The following is a 20,472-nucleotide window of genomic DNA, read 5'->3' as shown; positions in this document are numbered from 1 at the left end:
ATTTGTGACACACAAGGGGCAGCTTTTTATACGATTGAATGCTGTGAGGTCTTGCGTGGCCAGTAGCTTTCCTCAAAGCTGTATAATCTTAAATTACGGTACAAATTCACATTAGCTGAAGCATTTGATTATTTTTATTTTTTTTTTAAATCAAGACTGCAATTTACTCTTTAAGTACTTTAATCAGGAGGTGAATGTATGCAAATAAAAGATTCTCCAAAAATATAATGCGGACATCCAAAATTTGGATTTTGGAGGTCAATCATATAAAATCAGATACTTGTGGTAGAATTAAACAATGTGCTTTTTGAGCTGAATAACTTCCCGAGATGGTCGTTTCAATTGCAATTGTGGTTTGCCGTTTTTGTTGTCACCCATTACTGGTTTGTGAAGCAGATGTTTGCTACCGTGATCCTCACAACGCAGACAAACTCTGCTTATTTTATGATACTTTTATGACTTAATAATGGCAGATGGGAATGGAGGGATGGTGGCTAGATGAGGACATTTACTGCAGAGATTACTGATGATAGAATTGGCCTTGGGCATGCACTCAGGTCAGGCGAATCGGAAATGTATATCCTGCCATTATTTTTACAGCCTCCCCCTAATCCCCTGAATAGTCGTGCAGATGGAGCCAAATGCAGCTAAGGTGAGATAATATCATTCATTTTGGTTAAAACCGCCACTCGCCGCACATCACCGACCGTCTGTCCTTAATATCCACCTGCTAACATGAATGACCTCGTGACCTTCACTTACTTTGTAATGAAAAAGTGCCAGCGTGAATATAAAGATTTCATCAGCAATCATGTTAATTGCTCAGTTACCACGGCAAACATTGTTTTCACTAAACCAATTTATGATTATTTTTTTCCCTTGTAGTCATTCTGAACCAATTATAAGTGGCCCATTGTTTTTTTTTTTTTTTTAACAAAATAATCACCATGTCTAAAAATGATGACTTAGCTGTAAATAGCTGGCTTGTCTTTCATTGTTGCAATTTCAATTTGTCGCCAGAGCACCTTTGCCGCTACTATTTATGTATCATTCCAAATATGTATTGGGGTTTTGTAACGCCATTGTCTATCATATTCTTACTGCACATGAGCTGCACACAAGGCTTGACCCAGTGTTAAGTGTCTGCGCTAAATTTCATTGCATCCATCTACTGGAAGGCCTGCCAATATACTGGCAGTGAATTCCTGGAGGAAAATAAATGGCAATAAAAAAGAGAAATGATAGCCCCTGCAAGCCGTTAGGAGAGGTCTTTTTCTCTGTTGTCTTTTTTTTTTTTTTTTCCCCGCACCGCTTTTTATTGAAGCCGACCATACTCTGGGAGCTGTTTTTATTTTTTAAGTTTCTTACTCTTTTTTTTTTTTTTTTTTTTTGCAGCTAGTTGTGGCTACAGTTGGATTGGTCTCTGAAAGCCAATATTGAAGTAATAACTTTGTAGCACAGATTGAAGAGCTGGGGAGCCATGCAATTAATTGCGCACACATTTTTTGATGAGTAGTTATGTGGTGATGAGCATTCATCTGCTCTCATCCCCATCCTTCCCCCTCCCATTTAAGGGAATTGAAGGTGTGTAAAGTGGGCAGGGGGGGTTTATTTTATTGCCGTGCTTGGCCTCTATAACAAGATGTTGGGATATGATCTGAGAGTATATGTCTCCTGCTGCCCTCTTCTCAGCACTAACTTTTCCCCACTAGCGCCTTTCATTATTAAATCTGGGAATTGTCCCCATAACTCAATGCACCAGACTACAGCATTATATGACCATTTGTGAGAGAGGAGTGGGGTGCTTGTGACACAGGCCAGAGGATGGATGTTAAAAGCATATTGATTTGTCTGTAATGTCGTCATAAATCAAGGATTTATGGCAATAGATAAATGCAGCCTCAAACTTCAGTAGCCTCCAGCTTGCGGTGGAGGAAATGGAGTCCTTAGTATGACTGATGAGATCAAGGCAGTGCTCTCAGCCATGCATTCCCCCCCTCCCATCCTCTTGTACCCCCCCAAGCTTCCATTTGCCTCTCTACTCGAGATGCTTTTACCCTGCGGCTACTGTGACTAGTCCTCTGTGGCTCGTACGGCTTCACATTCCAGCACAGAAGCTAAAAAAGCCACCTCTGTAGCCTTACTGATCTATCCCTTGCTTGGAAAAATGATGTCTGACAAGATCTCTGGAGATTGCTCCCTCACAATGATGCCAGAAGATTGAAAATGAGAAGAAATGGACATCTTAACCACAAACTAACAACTGACTAGAAAGTCTGATATCTTATTTCGTCACCATGAGTGTTATTAAGGATTCTTTTTACACTGGCTGCCTGTGACCCCTTTTGCCCCCCCCCGTGTAGAGCTAACAATAAACAAATCTGGGGCAATGGAAGCGCAGGGCTGATGCTTAGTGACAGGCTACGAAGGAGCGTGGCACAAGGACTTATGGGTGACACGAAGGCCAGGCGGGACTGCTGTCTGTGGCTGTTAGAGCAAGCCGGGCCTCGGAGCAAAGCACCGGGTCAGCGTCCGGCCATGCTGGTGGGCTCTACTCAGAGCCGCTGTCAGAAAGATGTTGTAGATCCTCTTGTCAGCTTTCTTACTGACCCTGACGAACCCTAAGGTCCCCTTTTCACTTTCCAGTCTAATCTGATAAAGCTCGCTGAGAGTTAAACGGGAGCAGCACATTCCAACTGCTGTTGTCAAGTAAGTCAAGGTGATTTTACAGTATGTGATAAACCAACAGCCATGGCGGGGGTTACCGTTTAGAACAACAAGTCAAATCTGTGATCTGGAAATCCCTTATTTAATTGGTCTATGGTCACATTTTATGCCACATGATTTGGTGATTAAAGTCTTCAAACACTTAAAATATGAAAACACTTTTGAACATTTGTATTGACAGATATGGATAACACATATTTTACAAGCAGTGTAATAGTGTACAATCTTTTTGTGTTTACAGTAAACAAATCAATTTTTTTCAAACTGACAAATTTATCATCTCACAACCCACTGCAAAAATCATGCCCAAAGTTATAAAAGCGGGATTACAGCAGATAACAATAAATTACTTTGTGAGGAAATACAGTGTTTCGTTCTTTCATGTTCACTCCTCAACGTAAATACACACCTACTGCCATCTAGTGGTTGAAAGTGGAATCACAATGCACCTTAGACCAAAAAAAGAGCTATTAACGGTAGAAATATTAATAGCGAGACCTCAAATTGGATGGGCTTTGTATTTTGTGGATGTTTTATAGAAAGGCTTTAAGGCCCATAGTTAGCTTTGGTTAACGTGTTGTAATGTATGGCAATAGGGCCCCCCGAAGGCCACACACAAGCACCTGTGTGAAGTCAACTCGAATTCCTCAAGTTGTTCATTTTAACTGCAGAGTGGCGAGCCTTGCAAGCAGTTTAATAACCGTAGTATATAGACCTCTGAAGGCAACATTAAAAGAGATATTCAAAGCGTAGTCGGTGGAAACCAACGGGTCTGACAATGCCCCAGGAAATAGACAATTTATTATCAGCGATGCTTCCCGGCGAGTGGATTATCTATAAAACTTTCATGGTTCTCCCTCAGTGGCAAGCAGCCATAAAACTTCCCAAATGAGGGACTTGTTAATTTACTTGTTAAAGCAAATTAAAAATTCATAAGCGCTTTTAGGTAAATGAGATCCTCTTTCATTGCCGCCCTAGTGGAATTCTCACTGCCAGATCCTACGAGTACAGGTTAGCTGTTCTGAGAGCCGCAAAAGAACAATAAAAGATGTTAAACTGTTCTCGGTTTTATGACTGCCGAGCTCTGCAGCTGCCGCCGTCGAGCGTAACTAAGGGAAACCAAGATGTGAATCCCACCGAGAACTTATTGCCTTCTTCTGATGTGGATTGTGAGCTTGGTGGGTTTGCTAGGTTGGTTGTGCGTGACTCGGTCTAAAAATGTATTTGTGGTAAGAAATTTTCGTGCTTGATTGCCTCAAATCTCTTGAGAATAAGCCTGAATGCGTTAGTCAAATCTCACAATGGTCAACGGTGAGCTCTTATTCTGTAAATGAGTAAATAATCGACGATATGCATTATAAAATGTACTAAGAGAAGGCATCATTAATATTTTTCGGTGCCTGTATTGAACTCAACTTGAATCTTAAACACTGCAGCAGAGCAGTAAAGACCCATTGTGAGTTCATTTATAAATGTTGCCTTTTAAAATTAAGATGATGTCTTGCAACATTGTCACTTTAATTTTGAAAAAATGCTGTCAAAATCAGCCAGGCGTTCAAATACATGTTTAATTTTGATACATTGATTTTATTATTTGATTATTAATGATTTAAAAAAAAGGTTTAATCAGTGGGTGCTTGTTTGACCCCCATACAGTATTTCATTCTCACCACAAAGAAATTAGAAAACATTATGCAGACAAAGTCATTTCCTCAGCTTTATAGATAAGGGCTCGCTTGCAATAAAGGGCAGTAGCAACGGCTCGTTATTGCCGATAAAATTGTGGCTATGTTTAAAAAAAACCTACCTGCCTTATGGGAATAATCACATCACAGTTGTTAATAAGAGACGTGACATCGACTTCTTATTCTGATTTATTGTCACATCGAAGGACATTAAATTACAAGAATTTTAATTGCAGTGACTGCCAGAATTTCCTTTTCATTTTGTTCTGAGAATAAATAATAAATAAATGAATTCATCATCTGGACATTTGAAAAGTGAATAAAAAAACAAGTCAAATGTATTTTGTCAAGTCATTTAATGGCGCTCAAGGGCATATTAAAGAGAACAAACTGAGGGATACGTGTTCAAATAGCTGTCTAATCAGGTCCTGAGCTATTTAATATACTTGAAACATGAACCACACTTTATTAGAATGTCTTAATAGGACAAGTTCTTTTGGAATAATACCCAAATTTATCATTGTTATGGGTTAAGATGGCGTATTTTTAATACTGCAGCATCATCTATATTTATATTGATACACTACTTGAATGGGCTTTATTATCTGATTGCCAAAGAGTTTAAATTTAATGCTCATTAGAATACGTTCTTACATCACAAGCAAGTTGAGGAATAAATATGGTAAGGAAAATAGGTTATGTCAAAGGGGTCTGTCACATAATCAGCTCAATGCCTCACTCACTGATATGCTTTTCCTTGTAACAGCCCATAAACTCCCCTTGGACAATTTGGCGTTTCCACAAAAAAAAGAGTGGAATGTGCTCTGGTTTTGTTGGGAATTAAATGTGTTATATGTAATTAGCACTATCACAGCGCAGGGCATTGGCGGCCTTGGTTCTTTGCTCTTAATGCTTTTGATTCTCTCGGACCATACGCACACAGCCAAATAGTCACATAGGAGTCTCTTATCATGCTCTGGCGAATCCACCCGTCATGCAATTCTCTCAAGGCATAGAATTCCTTTCACACTACTAATGGCGACAGAATATGGAGGGGATCATTTTAATTATCTGCTCAACTCAAGAGTTTTGTCACTATTCCCCTGCCTTGTGGCCTTTAATCGGTGCAAAAGAAGTGGGTAGAAAATATACTGTTTATACGGCTTGGGAGCCCCACACCTCCTTTCAAATGGCAGGAAAAATGGGCTATCATCTTCATGTCCAAGCCAGCATCTCTCTACTTTTCCTATTAAGTGGCTGAGCCGCCACTTTACAGCACTGTCCCATAAAGGCAGCTTTTTTTTTTTTTTTTTTTTTTTATGTGCTTTGAAATGAAAGCTGCAGTGTTTGTCTGGTCTGCAAGGGACAGCGCAGACACTTTTGGTGGACTTCAATCACACACTTGGACAGGGAGTATACAACCACCTCATTCCACTCAGCTCGTCTCTCTCGAGAGTCTTTTATTGTTCTCCATATTTTGAAGAGCCTCAGATGCTTGCGGATTGGCCCCGTTCGTCCTCGTCATTCTACTCATTTTGTGGCATTTCCAACCGAGTGTCTGGAGAATAACACTTGCGGAGCGCCTGCTGTCTCAGCATGTGGTGTCTACTTGGAAAGCAAAGAGGCTCCATTTAAAGGTTCTGGAGCGGGTTTTGTCCCCGTTCTCTGTTTCATGAGCTGCGAGTAGCTTCACGCTGCAATATCAGATGGCGCGTCTTTCATTGGCAAGCGTTGTGACGGCCGTTGAAAGGACCGAGAAACGAGACAGACTCGCACAGACGGACGGCTCCTGCCAGTTCCCACATATTTATGACCTGAATTCTGCGGGAGTCCAGCAGCTTGTGTACAGTATAGCTGGAGCGAGTTTATCTTCACGTTGTTAACCCCGTGCTCTCATTTTGTGTTCAAGCAGTTGAAGCCAGGACAGAACAAACGCAAAGACAGCGACAGTGAGAGCGTAAGTGGAGAACCCAAACCTTCCATGAGGAGCAGCTCCAGAGACCGGCTGACAGATGTGAGTACCAGTATGGCTTCAAATATGGTCTGTGTAATTATGGGATGCAGAAAGGGACCAGCCATTGTTCTGATGTGATGAAAAGGTATGATGTCAATGTCATATTTTTGGTCTACAAGTCACACCAGTCAAAAATGCATCATTAAGAAAAAAAAATACTTTCTCAATTCCTCTCCACAGATTGGTAAGTCAACCAGGATGAATAAAACATTTGTTGCCGTGCATAGTGGCTCATGCTAATAAGGCACAGAGGCTCACTGTTTCAATACTTTTGATAAGCAGTGTACACATGACTTACCTTTGACCCAGGTCTACTTTTCTTTTGGAGAAGCTCTGGACAATAATGGAGTGGCCACACACGTGATTTTATTCGTGTGAAAAATCTGCAGTGTAGCAATCAGATATCTGGCCATAATTAAAGCTGTCAGAAGCGAGACGAGCTAGTCTTTGAGAAAGACATGGCCCAACAACTGGAGCAAAACCGATTCTGCATGTAGCTTTGACGCTTGACTGGGCATGAAATGAAATAAGTAATTTGATGTTGAAATTGAAATGATAGTTGGTGATTTATGTCAGCCTCCGCTGTGGTGCAAACTTGCGAACGACTATCATCGCTGTAATGCCATGTACAATCGTGAAACCAAACGTGTCATCTTTGGAGACTCTAACGAGACTGTATTAGCCCAAATGTCAGCGGACTGCAACTCCGCATTTCATAGTAATTCAAACGTATTACCAAAAAAACTGAAATTTTATTACCCCCCACCAAAGATGTTTTTTATTTATTTTAACCAACAATGTTAATAAGATTGGACATCCTCCTAAATTGATTTGACCTATTGTAGGGGAATCAAGAAACACCTTGCTCATTCCATGTTTTTGGAAAATTCTACAAAGATCCTTGTCACTACTAATATCAATAAATGAGAAATTCAAAATAAACCCTTAATTTAATATAATTTACTTATAAACATTTAAGGTCATACCTGACCTGAATTGAAATGATAACAGTATATTATTTTGTTTGTTTTTGGCAATAACAAAAAATAAAGTGCCATGAGTATCTATTATTTTTGGAGAAAATTGAAGGCTTCCTCAAGCAGAAACACCACAATTCACACTCCGGCTTGTTCTCAAGAAACATCTGTCACCCTCTCTATAATCACTTCCACTTGGACTGCCATTTGAGGCTCTCGGGAGGCACAGCCCTTTTCTCCCCTGGCCCCTAAACACCTTGCAGGACACTTAGCGTTCCGCCAGAAGAGCTGCCGAAAGCTGGCAAGCATGAAGACACCCCGACCGCCATCAGTCCCCCGTCAGGCTGTGTGGGTCTTCATTTCAGATTAGCCCAGGTTCCTGAACAAGTCCCCTCCATTTGGTTTAGTCCCCCCTTGCCCTCATATTGCCATAATGCTCCAATGAAGCAGATGAACTGATTTTTCTGACCTGGCCCTGGCTGGCAGGACAATCCAGGTCGAAGGGGGTCAGGTATGGCAGCTTCTTCTTTCTCCCTTGCCTTCCTTTTTCCACCCGATTCTGCCAGCTTATTAAGGCGTACAAATGGCATATCAGTTCGGTTGTGTTTGCCTCAACCCTCAAAAGCTCAGCTAAATTGGCAGGCTTAGCTGCATTTCCTCTGAAGTGCCGGGTTCCCTTTTGGATTTGTTTGAAGCCGACATGGCCGCCCCCCCCCCACAAACACCCCACCCCTTTCGGTCTGGGTGGCAGGCATTGAGGCAAGCAACGGTCCCAAGCAGAGGGAGTCGTCTGGATCAGGGAGGGAAGGGGATGAATCACTTCTGTTTAGTCTCTGTGGCAAGGGGTGAAATGCCATCATTACCCAGCTGCCTATCAAATAAATTGGCAATTACGGGCCTGGGATCCCAAGTAAACAGCGTGTTACTCCATTTTTTTTGTTGGTTTTTTTTTGTGCGGGTTTTTTTTTCTACCCAGGATTCTTGATAAGAGAAGAACCTTTGGAGTGTTGGGTCAGAGCCCACAAAAGGCAGACTATAATAAAGGAGACTCTAGATATAAGTTTTTAGAGCAGTTCCAAATTTTTTTTTTACATATTCTCAATTTGTGGTAAATTATTCAAGACACATGACTATGTGTGTGCCCATTCCAAGAATAAATCAGTCCTTTGGCAACCTACTGAAAGATATTTGTTGTTCCCTGCCTTAATTACGCACAGTATATCATTGGTAGGTTAGGCCTCTTTGGCACTGATAATTAAGTGACTTGGCGCTCAGCTGTTATATCGCTGTGACCTCTCTCGGCTTAGATTTTGTATTTATGCCACGCTGTGATACACGTATCTGGTTGAATCCAGTCAAGACCAGACCTCCATGGTAGGGGTGTACAAAAACCAGTCTGACCCATTTTCTGAAAGATGCAAGAATCAAATGGTTCCAATTCAACTTAGAAGTAACTTAGAAGTAACGCGTACTGGCTGAGCTTTTCGTGTAGTTTCATATTATTAATTCAAATATTTCCCCGCCACAACCTAAAATGTCAATTTTTTTAATGCGAGTGGTTGATTGCAGATGTCTTAAATGCAAGCGAAAACAAACACACTGATGACATTTTATTACTTTTCTAAAACACATCAGTCGCCGCACTTGAGTACGTTGTATAATTGTATAATGAATTTACCACCAGACGACACGCTTTTTCCCCCACAAAATATAAAATGCCCGTTGTTAAAATCCCTCCCAGTCTTCTCAGAGAGTTTGCTTTCACTGAGGTCTTGGAAGGCTGCTTTGTAATGAAACATCTGGAAGTGATGTTGTTTAAAGTCAAGCACATCATCTTCTGGTGCGTTTGAAGTGGTTTCAACCCTAAACACTGCCAAAGTCTCTGCCACGGTTCGTGAAACTGGACCTAGTTATTACTGGCGTTCTGGTCAAAACATGACAGTCTCTGCGGAATTCAGTGTGCATGTGGTAAAACCCTTCTAAATGCTGAAATTACAGCTTTTAGAAACCAATTACTGTCATAAAGTATATTTGTTGTTGTAAAGATCACTATTTTGATGAGATTTGCCTGTGCCTACAAAACATACCCTTTATTTATTTTTTTGTCATTTTGTTCAAACTTTGCTTATATGAACTTTTCCACATGCTTCTTGTCTGAGTTGATTTCACGATCCCAGACCTGTTTAGGGAATATAAATGGAGCTCCATCCCACCTCCTCAATACATTCTCCAATTATTGCTTGACACTCAGATGTAAATGAGGTCATCGTCACCCTGCGTGCCCAGATATGTTGGACAATTTGCTGCGACACAGAACTTGTAATTGCTTGCATCAATTATCACTTTCTCTGTCTGCCTCTAACTGATTTGAAATGTTTCCCATTAAAGACAAGATATGGAAGTAGGATCATTGTACCTATAATGAGCTCATTATCGTTGAATATCTTGTGAATAACGGTGTGTGTGTGGGTGACTTTGGTGCGCCGTGACGGCATTAGTCTTTTTGACTTTTTGATAGAATGTTTTTTTTTTTTAAATTGATAGTTCTCCAAGCCAAGGCAAAATAAAAGCCATGAAATAATTAGTCTTCTTTTTTTTACTGTATTATCTCCTATCAATATGTAAGTCAACTGGAAGAAATAACAGGCCACAAAATGATATATTTATGATGCTATAAAATGGCCGAGATGGACTCTTTTTGTTTCCGAGTAGATTTCAGGCAGTTACTGTCTACTTTCTATCCCTCATATGTTCAGTGTAGGAATTTTAATGCACCTCTATTTTGTTCTGGATTTTTACCGTTCCAGCCCTACTGAAGTATTTGGAGATTTTGCAATTTGTTGAATTATCCAATATAGGCATTTTAGTCTCCAGGTCATATTTGTTCTTCAAATAAGTGGTCAATGAGATTTATTTTGGAGCTAAATTGGTCCAAGTTAAACAGCGCTCAAATCAACCTGATGAATAGGCTGTCTCCCAGGACATAGTCCGACATCACTAGCCTGGCATTAAAACAAGTTCACTTTTCTCTCTCCTCAAACTGGCTTTTATTTAGCTGTCCCTTTCCCTTTTTCATCGCCCGCAGTCAGCTTGTTATGAACAGATTGTGACACATTGTGTCATGGCAGTCGGGCAAAATTACGCTTGGTCTCAATTGCCCTGCCAAAATCTCAACAGCCAAATGTCTGTCAGGGGACTGTGAGAGGTCCCCTTGGATGGCTTGTCTCAAAAATGCTAGGGGCACGCCTGCCTTCATGCATTCACAAATGTTTTAGTCAGGCTTGCCTGGGTCTGTAGGAATATAATTAGAATTGTGTGCAGTGACCTCTGAGAAGCCCTCAGGTTGACAATAGATGTTACTAGTTTATCTCCGCTAATTATTTACTACACCCTGAGGCCATGAAGATAAAATAGAATTTGACTTATTGGCTGAACATTGTGACCTTACTAACCGTAGTTATTAAGTTACTGTTTATCCAGTAAACCGGGGGTTCTTTAACTATTGAAAGTGATACAGAGTGAGTTGAAGTGGTAAATACTACTTTGGCTGAATACAGTTCCTCTCTGTTGGGGATGGTAAATCTATTCTCATGGAAGATTAATGGACTGAAGAAGTGGTGTTGAATGTCATTGTTGAAGGTTGAAAGTATTGAGCGCCTGAATCCTATCCATATGTTTTCAGGAATGACATAAATAGGCTCAGCCAGAATCCATTTTGACTTATCAAGCTTAAAGCGGTGCCAGAGCCAAGCGATACTTGCCAAGCATTCAGGCTCCTTGGCTTCCAATAACAAATCCCTTTCCACATAGTCTAATTTCCACTGAAATTTGCCACAGCCACACACACACTACCTCCCTGTTTTGGGGCTCTGCTGCGCATCTTACGGCTTTTTGGCTACCTATTACATTTCCCGTAACCCTAACCCTTTAACCCAAATTTCTGATTTCATACAGACCCCCTCCCTCCCCAAGGGAGTCACTCCTCTCTTTGTTCCATCTTTTTTAGCGTGGGGTCGTTTCAGTGGGGGTAAGTTGAATAAGTGGAGCCCAGAGGAGTCTCCACAGAGGTCTCACTCTGATTAGATGCATGCAAAGCCCAAGGAGAGAGCGCCAGTTGCCATAGCAATGAGAGGAATGTGGGAACTATAGCTGCATGAAGGAGAAGAAGGAAGGGGAAGTGGTGCTTTCTTTTGTGATGGGAGGTCTCTACTGACCGACATTTCTACTCTATATATGCACACTGTCCAACAAGCTGAATACATGAAAACACACACAACCTAACATATACATTTATTTATTATTATTATTATTATTATCATTATTATTATTATTATTATTAATATTATTATACCAGAAGACAATCGTAGGCAGCCTCATAGTATCTAAATCACAATGGCCTGTCAGGTCCAACAATGGGAGCCACGGAAACCATAATTTGAGACACTCCGAACAACCTCCCTCTCAGATGATTACTGGCTATTGGGTGCTGCAGCTCTAACAAATCATCCTTACCCGCTTATCTGTCTTACTAGCTTACGTATTGTGCCTTGAATCCCTGCCCGACTTAAGCGAAAGCTTTTACCCATAATTTTCAGACAACAAGACTATCCGAAGATTGATGTAAACATCTCCAAGGAACACATGTTTGTGTTTGAGTATATGTGAATCCCTGGTGTGTTTGTGTGTATGTGCATTGTGTGTTGTGTGCACCGAGCAGGGAGCTTAGCTTCGGGGTAAAGGAGTTGCGTGGGAGGCTTGTGTTGTGCGTCTGTGTGTGGTATCAAGTCTTGTTGGGTTTGGTTGAGAGACACAAGGGGCAGACACGGCTGCGTGTGGATAACACACAAAAGCTTGCTGGTTCATAAGTCCAACCTGTACTGTAGAATGAACAGAAGCAGCAGTTGAATATTATGTGCAAGCCATGTTTGGATTTGTGCAGATCCACAAGGGATTCTTAAAATAATGTATATGTAGGTTGCTGTCCGCCAATTCTATTCAAAATCCCACTATTATAATGATACTTCATGTTCTATAGCGGGAATGCACAATATTTTATCTTGAGCCCTTTGGTCAACTGTATTGTTCTTAAAGCACTCTATGAATTTTATTTTATTTTTCAGTTTGGGGTCTAGTCTTCCCTTTGCCCCATGTCAGATGGTATAGGCTCCAGCGACCCCTGTGACCCTGTACAGGATAATCGCTGTTGAAAATGGATGTCTTGGTATTGATTAAAAAAAAAAGGATCTGGAATTCCCATTAACCCATTAGTTAAAATAATACATAATTGAAAGTTACAAAATACCTGTATTGTACATCTCCAGGCTTGAAGATACAAACGTGTGGGATTGTGCAGTACACTTTAAAAAAAAAAACACTTTAAAAAAAAAAAAAAAAAAAAAAAATTTGCCAAGCTACTTTCTCTAAACTCCAAATACACAAATTTAGCCTAAAGCTCACAAACACAAGAAAGGTACACGGCAAAATTTTACTTACTACTTTTCAGGAGGTCTACTGCATTTTGTGACTATGTGAAATAGAATTGAGTCCATGCCATAATATATTTAATAGATTTAAAACTGTCTTGCACATTCTCTTAATGTGTCACCAAATTACCTGTACAATATATGTACATAAAAAAAATATACCAAATATAAATGGGCAGCTGGAGTCAAAAAAGAAAGACAAGACACATCACCCCGGAATTACAGCTACAGAAGATTATTCGAGAGACATTATTTCCCTGAAGTCGTAGGCTTAACTCAAATTTGGAAGAGAAATGAAATTGCCAGCAGTGAAAAAGCAGACTAGGTAGGAGTTCATGAGTAGAGAAATAACATTTTCATTTGTCTGGGCCCCGGTGGGAGACAAGCAGCCTTTCAGTAAATAGAAGCAGCTATGAGAAATGATTTTTTTGGTCAGCAGGATATTGTTTTAACGCGCACTTATCCATCTGCAATCTAGATGTCAGGCCCCAGGAAAGCTCTGGATGGCCATTCTACTGCTGTCTTTATAACACACAAGTGTTTGCCTCATCTTGACTCCAATTGGCTGTTAGTGTCCCATTTTCACTGGAGATTTTGTCCTCAACGCACTTCTGTTTTTAAGACGTCTTTGTTCGGAACAGCCGGCTGGACATTTCTGAAATTTAGACTTTTTGTCAAAATATGAAAGCCAATATGGTTTTATCCTTTGAATGTAGAACGTGGTACTAAAAAAGTAGTGACGTAGAGGTTGATATAGTACAGAACGGTCAGTCCTGCCGGTCTGATAATTTATATCCCTCGCCATTTTTCTTTCTCCGGTGTGTCTATTTTACCTATGCACTGACTTTTTTTTTTTTTCCTCTCATATTTTATGACTTTGATGAATGATCGCGGGCGATTTTCTTGGCTGAGCGTTGTCAGGCTTCAAATAGATTTTTGGGGGATTGTAAGGAGATTACTTCCCATCTCGTAAACCGCAGATGTCGACTCCCGCGTGTCTCATCAATGCCTGGATGCACGGTAGCTCTCCACTCAAGTTCTTTATGTGCTGCATTACAATCTATGATTAATCTGCACCAACAACACTTTGATCCAGAGCTGTCAGTATTGATGTACTCCCAGGTGATTACGTCTATGTCCCGTCATCCTGTATCAGCCAGCGTGTTAAGCATTTGTCACAAGGCCCATTTTGAATGTTGTTGTTAATCACTTTAGCATTGAATAAATGTATGAAATAAAAATCTTAGTGTTTCCCAAGAGTCACATATCCCACCCCCACCCAACAGAATTTATTCCTGCAGTTTTCTGGAATTGGTCTACCCTATCTGTACCATAATAAGGACAAGTAGCATAGAAATAGGTGGATCAATGATTATATTATGATCAATTGAATTGGTGATCAGTATAGGGTGTTTCTGCTGCTGTCTCAAAATATGCAAAGGAAGGCCCCCTGGTATATACAATTCTCAGTAAACTAATCAGACCATTGCATCTGGCCTGGTTAAAGGGAATCACATCAGCTGTGTTTGTATTTCAGTCAGAGTTCAGGGGTCAGCATAGGGCCACGTCGTACAGGGGATTGGGTAAGATTAACCTTTGCCCTCTCCTTTGGCCCTGACTGAGACATGGTCAGAAAGAGTGGAATTAGCTAAACCAGGCAGATTCATCTGATTCCAAGCGGTCATCCAATTACTGCTTTATCTCCTGGCCAAATGAGATCAATGCGTACTGGGCATGGAGACCCGGCAGGTTGGCCAAGGTGCAATAATCAGCAGTCTGGAGCACTGTATTCTTGGAAGAGCCAGAGCATGTGTTAGGAGCTCCCTTCGCTGCCATTAGCTGCTCGTGTCGGCCGGATCCTGACCTGCACTTTGCGCGAGGACGACACGGTGTTGTGCATTGAGGGATCTTAACTTTTTGTGCTGAAGCGCAGCACTTAGGAAAATGAATAATGTGCATAATTAGAGTTTTACCTCTTATCCTTGGTGTATCTACCCCGCTGATTAAACTGGCTAAAAAGTACCACTGAGGGGAAAAATCGCATAATTTTTCTAATATGCATTTCATATGAAAACCGCTTTTAAGAATTCACAAGTGGTTAAAACAACCAAGTGCAGCTAATACCGTCTGTAATTCTTTTGTCAATTGGAGAGGGGGAGAAAAAAAATGGTTGCCAGCATAATTACGAAAATAATTAACCTGCGTTCCATTAAAAAGAAAGGTAATTTTTTTTCTCTCTGAGTGCTTTATTCATTCAATGCTAACCATTTCAAAGTAGTTCCTCATGTTGCCAGACATTTTCCAACATTTACCGATCACAGAATATTACATTCAGTATGTCTTGTGACATCAGTCCTGGAACTTTTCTGACTCACCTCATAAAGCCCTTCTTCAGATTTACACTATGTAAATCACACTTGTACTATACCGGTGATTGTGTTGCAGCTCTGGGCCACCCCTTAGCCATCTGGCCAACTGTTCCGTGCCCACAATATGGTCCGAGAGGGACCCATTCTTAGAAATGAATGCTCGACTATTTCTTCCTGTGTTTTTGTTCGAGGCACAGATAGCCATTGGAGAGCAATATGTAGCCACTGAAAGACCGCCATCAGCTCTTGGGGTGTAATTCTACATCTCCTATAAACCTGTAGTCTCTGTATAATGTTCCCCCCGAGCCCCACAGCCCACCTGTCCCAAGCGGATCCTCATCTCCACAGCCCGGTTAGATTAAAGTCCTGTTAAATCCATTGCAGGCGGCTGGGTGTACTGGGAGAGTTGGCATCGGCGCGGCCCTCTGACAATCAGTGGCCAGCTCGAAAGCACTAATGAGCACAGGGAGGGGTAGACAGGGTGTTGGCAGCATCCGTTCAGACAATACAACGGTGGCTAAGATTGTGGGGGTGTTATTAGGAAGGCAGCCACCGTTGGGCCCAGCACAGCACTGACTAGATTAGCTTCCAAGGGAGGAGAGCTGCAGTCAGTTTGGGAAAATATCACAGCCCATTAGTTAGGAGCAATGAAATGGAGTCAACTTCAGGGACTCCATTAGGCATGCTGCGCTTAGACAGACAGCGTCCCTTGGTGTGATGTTTCTATTCTGGAAGGATTGGCCACGGAGATATAATTGGACTAGGGAAATCAAGCAAGTTTCACTGGTCCTAGTGGGCCTCTTGGATAGAAAATGAGAACATGGGCCTTTGTGTTTTGTCTCCCTCTGCCATTTTGCTTCGCAGATATATATATATATATATATTTTTAAAAAAATCAACCCGAAAAAGGTATCCTAAGGTTTTATAATTTATAGTCTATCCCCTCTTCTTTGTTAAAATCTGCTCTACATGAAGTTCTCAGAGGTGACATATTACCTCCTTTGTTCTCTTGGTTCATAGAGTTATATGCCCATAGCTGGAGAGTGTTGACATTTGTGCACCTCTGGGGAACATCCTCGAGAATGTTATCAGCAGCTTAAAGACAGCCTTCAGCCTCTATATGTACATCCCCGGTAGCTGCTCCAAGGCTCAGCCTCAAAGGGCACAACCCACCTCAACCTTCCACCCCTGAACTGTCTGTCACCCTGAAGAAAGAGCCCTTGACAGCTCCTTTGATGGAAGAAGAAGGGAATTGGTTGGAAAGAATAGCTCAAATGGAAGGTAAAAAGCAAAAGAGGCCAGCTATTTGAAGTGTCCGTGCAGAGATGTAATCATTTTGCAGTGAATGTGCCCTCTTATAGTATCACCGCTACCATCCCCTCTTGGGCATATTGGCCTCATAGAGTATCTCATGTCACTCTCTAACCCTCAGTAACACTTTCTAACTGAGTCTGGATTTATTAGCACACATCATTTGTGAGTTTCAGATAAAACAAGTTTGGGTTTAATATGTTGTCACTTCCTGTGTTGTGATTGGCTAGTTGCTTTGCAGACCTGCTGATCCTGCAATTATCCAATTCTTATTTTTTTTTTAACATATCCATCTTGTGATGTTGACTGAATTGATTTACCATTTGTCAGAGTGATAAACATTGATAATACATTTTCTGGCCAATGAAAGTCTTTTTTTCAAATTATTTTAGAACAACTTCAATATTCAATTTGGGTGTGGATCAGTGGTATAATGTATCCAGCAGCAGGCCAGGTACACACTACGAAGGTGTTCCTGAACGCGGGGAAGGCTTCATTGTTTCTGTGACAGTTCCTCTGAGTGGATTACAAGCAGTTTAGAATGTTGTATTGGATTGTGGCAGTGCCCAATTATCCTGTTTGATTGGATTGAGGGTGCAGCGAGTAACCTCCAATCCCAATTTCCAGCGCACCAGGTGGAGTCTATAGGATCTTGCTCCTGTGCCTTCCAACTCGATGTTAATCCACTTACCCCCACCCCCACCCAAAAAAAAACTGTTATCAGGTCGTATCTTCCAAAATCTAACTCCTTTATCTTACTCTCTGCCTTCCAGACTCTGTTAATTGCTGATTCTGTTAATCTCTGGATCTAAATTCTTGTTCTTCATTTATGTAGTGATAAAATGTTAGGAGCAATGAAATGCTGTTCACCAGGGATAAGGACAGAGCCTTTCCACGACGAGCAAACATCCCAAAATCCAATTCAATAATTGACAGACTCCACTTTAATAGCGTTTCAGACTGACATTTGTTATTGGATGAGTAAGTGTGGAAATTCGAACTACCCACACAAGGATGGTCGGGTGAATAACTATTAGCCGTAGGTACACCTGAATTCAAGAGATGTGAAGACAATGTGTAATTTACGTTTTGACACATGAGGTCGATGCACAATTTATCTTTGCGGGCCACATAAAATGATGTGGTGGGTCGAATCTGGGGCCCCAACCCTTGAGTTTGACACCTATGCTCTAAGTGTTCTTTGTATACATGAGTGCGTAGTCGTCGGTCTATTATACGGCGAGAAATTCAGCCTCGCTAACGTTAACACCAAGGCTGAATTCTCTCCAGAAGTGCTTTGAAAAGTGGCTTTGTATTGCTAAGGTCAAAAGACAACATAACGTTGTTGTATTAAAGGGTCCTCTGAAGGAGCGCAGAACATTTTATGTAACCTATGAAGTAGTAGTTCTTGCCGATAGAATGCAAGTGAAATAGTTAGCAATTTCTAGAGTAGTGCACCGTATTGTAAGACAAAGCAAACACGTCCAATTAAACTCATCCTCTCGCCTCCAGCTTCTGTCTAAAGATGCTTCTCTTATTGGTGTCTGTCAGTACCTGCTGTCACACTTTTTTTTTTTCTTCAGGAAACTTGCAAGTGGATAACGAGTCCCACACTGTGCTCATCTGATTCCATCAGGAAAAAAAACGAGTGTCTTGGGAATAGTTGTGCCTGGAAATGGTAATTTGCCAGCACGGGCAAATCCTAGGAGAGCAAGGAAGATGAAGAGTAGACAGATTCCATCTACTTTATTTATTAAATTTGATAACCGGTACAGGTCTCCAGAGAGCCCAAAAACATTCTGCTGCATGTCATTTTGGAAATAGGAGAATATGGTGAAGATCCCTCAAAGTTATCCTTCTCATCACTTGTCAAGTGTAATTGTAGGCATCTCTCCCATGAGCTTCATTTTTCTAATGCGGTTTGTCTTAAAATAGACTCAGCTGCTGACCCTCTCATATGGTTTTTGTAATGTTTTCATCTCCTTAAGCGAAGTACACACGGATATTTTTGAAAGTCAGCGACCCCAGACATGATGGAATTTGTAGACTGTTCTTATAGTTGTGGTGTATTTAAAATGACCAACATAGCACAATACAATATATCTATAAAGAAGTCCAAAAAAATTGCAGTTCTAACCCCAAAACAAATATCATATATCAAGACTGTGTCAACAAGAGGAAAGTAATCCAGATGAATTTTTAATGCATTATCTAAATCTAGTTCAAATAGCATTGAAACTTTGAATCACCTTCATGTTAATGTCCTTCCAGTTGGTCTTATTGGTCAAATGAAAGTAAGCTAGTTGATTGGCTGACGTTTTTTTTTTGGTCTCAGGCAGGCAAAGAGGGTACTGACCAATTTTGTTCCCTCAGGCTATTATTTTTATACATCTGTATTGTTCTCACTTTCCTCTCTTTGTTCAGGAACCTCCCACCCCCCGTGCCCTCTTAGACTTCACAGAGCTCCTGTGGGACACTTCACACAACTTTGGAAAAGTGGTGGGGGGGGGCGAGAACTATAGCCACAAAGCCACACATGAGATGTATCACTTTGTGATCCGCACATGTCACTGTTCTTTCTGGTATATTTTTTGTTCTGTTGGCTCCTGGCAAGGTGATAGTCTTAAGGGACAAGGTGTAAAGGGAAGTTACCTGCTGAGATAAGATGTTGTGCAACCTTAGGATATTTCAATTGTTCTAACTGGACGCCAAAGTATCAATGCATTAATAGCAAAATAGCCAAAGTTCTTAAAAATATTACCCAGACACTTTGGCTTGGACCGTTAGATGTCTCTTTGAAACCTCTTGACAAATGTTTGACTCTATGTTACAAGTGTCTATATTTTGCATATACAGTTTCACCTGTAGAGTGAATTCTTGCAAAATGTTAATATTGACTTCATTTCTTCAATATAATTTTTGGCAGTATAGTAAGTGATTGACACAAAGTCCACGCTCACTAATAGCTGTGCCATTTAATCCTTCCTGCTGAATCCTCTAAGCCTCTTAATTCTTTAAAATATGGAAGCCCATATAGTTTTGTAATTACAAAAACATAATTTAGTCCACAGAGCATGACAATTCAATTTGTTGATTGCACCCACCCCCTTTTTGCCTCTTCTCTTTTTCGCAAGGAAAGGGAAAGAAAAATAATGGTGCCAAATGTATTAATTCAACATGATGAATCATGTATTCAAGTCAGTGGAGTGAATAATTAAAATTAGCTGATAAAACTTTCAGCAGAATTACTTTGCCCAAATTGCTGAACAGATGTGTCACTTTAATGAAAATCCACAGCCAAGCTCCTTTCCCCCTTCCACTCTGTCGGATGAAAATATTATTCCCACGGCACAGTCTTAATTCGCTAGTAAATACTCTTGGAGCCATTACATGAAGGAAGGCTGGCTGGGTGGGTGGGAGGAAGAGCAGCTTGCCACACTTACTAACTTGATTCGTCCCTCTGCAAGCAGTAATCGCTATCTGCAGTACGTATTTTCCAGATCTCCATTGTTGCAGCCAATCCCACAGAGGATTTATTAAAATACAATAATCTCGCTTTTTAAACACAAACGACAACCGTTGGAATATCCGCCGATCTAAAACAGCATCAGCTCTCATCTGCTGTGAATGATTGGAGTTTTGACGAGGGAATTTAATTTACGACATACAAAGATAGGAATCTGAACATATGCGTACTCTGAGGCTTTCACCGTCGTTTTCATTAGCGACTCGCTTTTTTTTTTTTAATAAGATACAACGCTACTCATCTTCAAAAGAAGATAATGATTCCGTTGAATGTATCAAAACCATTTAGCTGCCCAAATAATTAGAGCATTGTCTGTTTCATTTAAAAGTTATTAAAGTCTACCATCGCGTATCTTTTCAAAGGCCTTTCGCAGTTTATCT

At 40.9% G+C, this 20,472-nt stretch overlaps 1 protein-coding gene across 14 annotated transcripts in view; it reads left to right on the top strand.

The window, feature by feature from the left end:
• auts2a (activator of transcription and developmental regulator AUTS2 a) overlaps positions 1-20,472 on the top strand; it is a 156,059-nt gene that overhangs the window by 49,913 nt on the left and 85,674 nt on the right. For 10 of the 14 annotated variants that reach the window (XM_085935101.1, XM_085935107.1, XM_085935102.1 and 7 more), the window contains one exon: positions 6,322-6,426. In XM_085935101.1, the coding sequence (XP_085791227.1) occupies positions 6,322-6,426 (105 nt within the window). The remainder of the gene's footprint in view (positions 1-6,321; positions 6,427-20,472) is intronic. The other 4 variants (XM_085935109.1, XM_085935105.1, XM_085935103.1 and 1 more) reach the window with 1 other exon arrangement.

Source organism: Syngnathus leptorhynchus, chromosome 17, assembly GCF_054491065.1.
Source record: "Syngnathus leptorhynchus isolate UIUO chromosome 17, UIUO_Slep, whole genome shotgun sequence".
Lineage (NCBI taxonomy): Eukaryota > Metazoa > Chordata > Actinopteri > Syngnathiformes > Syngnathidae > Syngnathus > Syngnathus leptorhynchus.
Note: the sequence above shows the minus strand (reverse complement) of the source record. Positions and strands in the feature narration are given on the sequence as shown.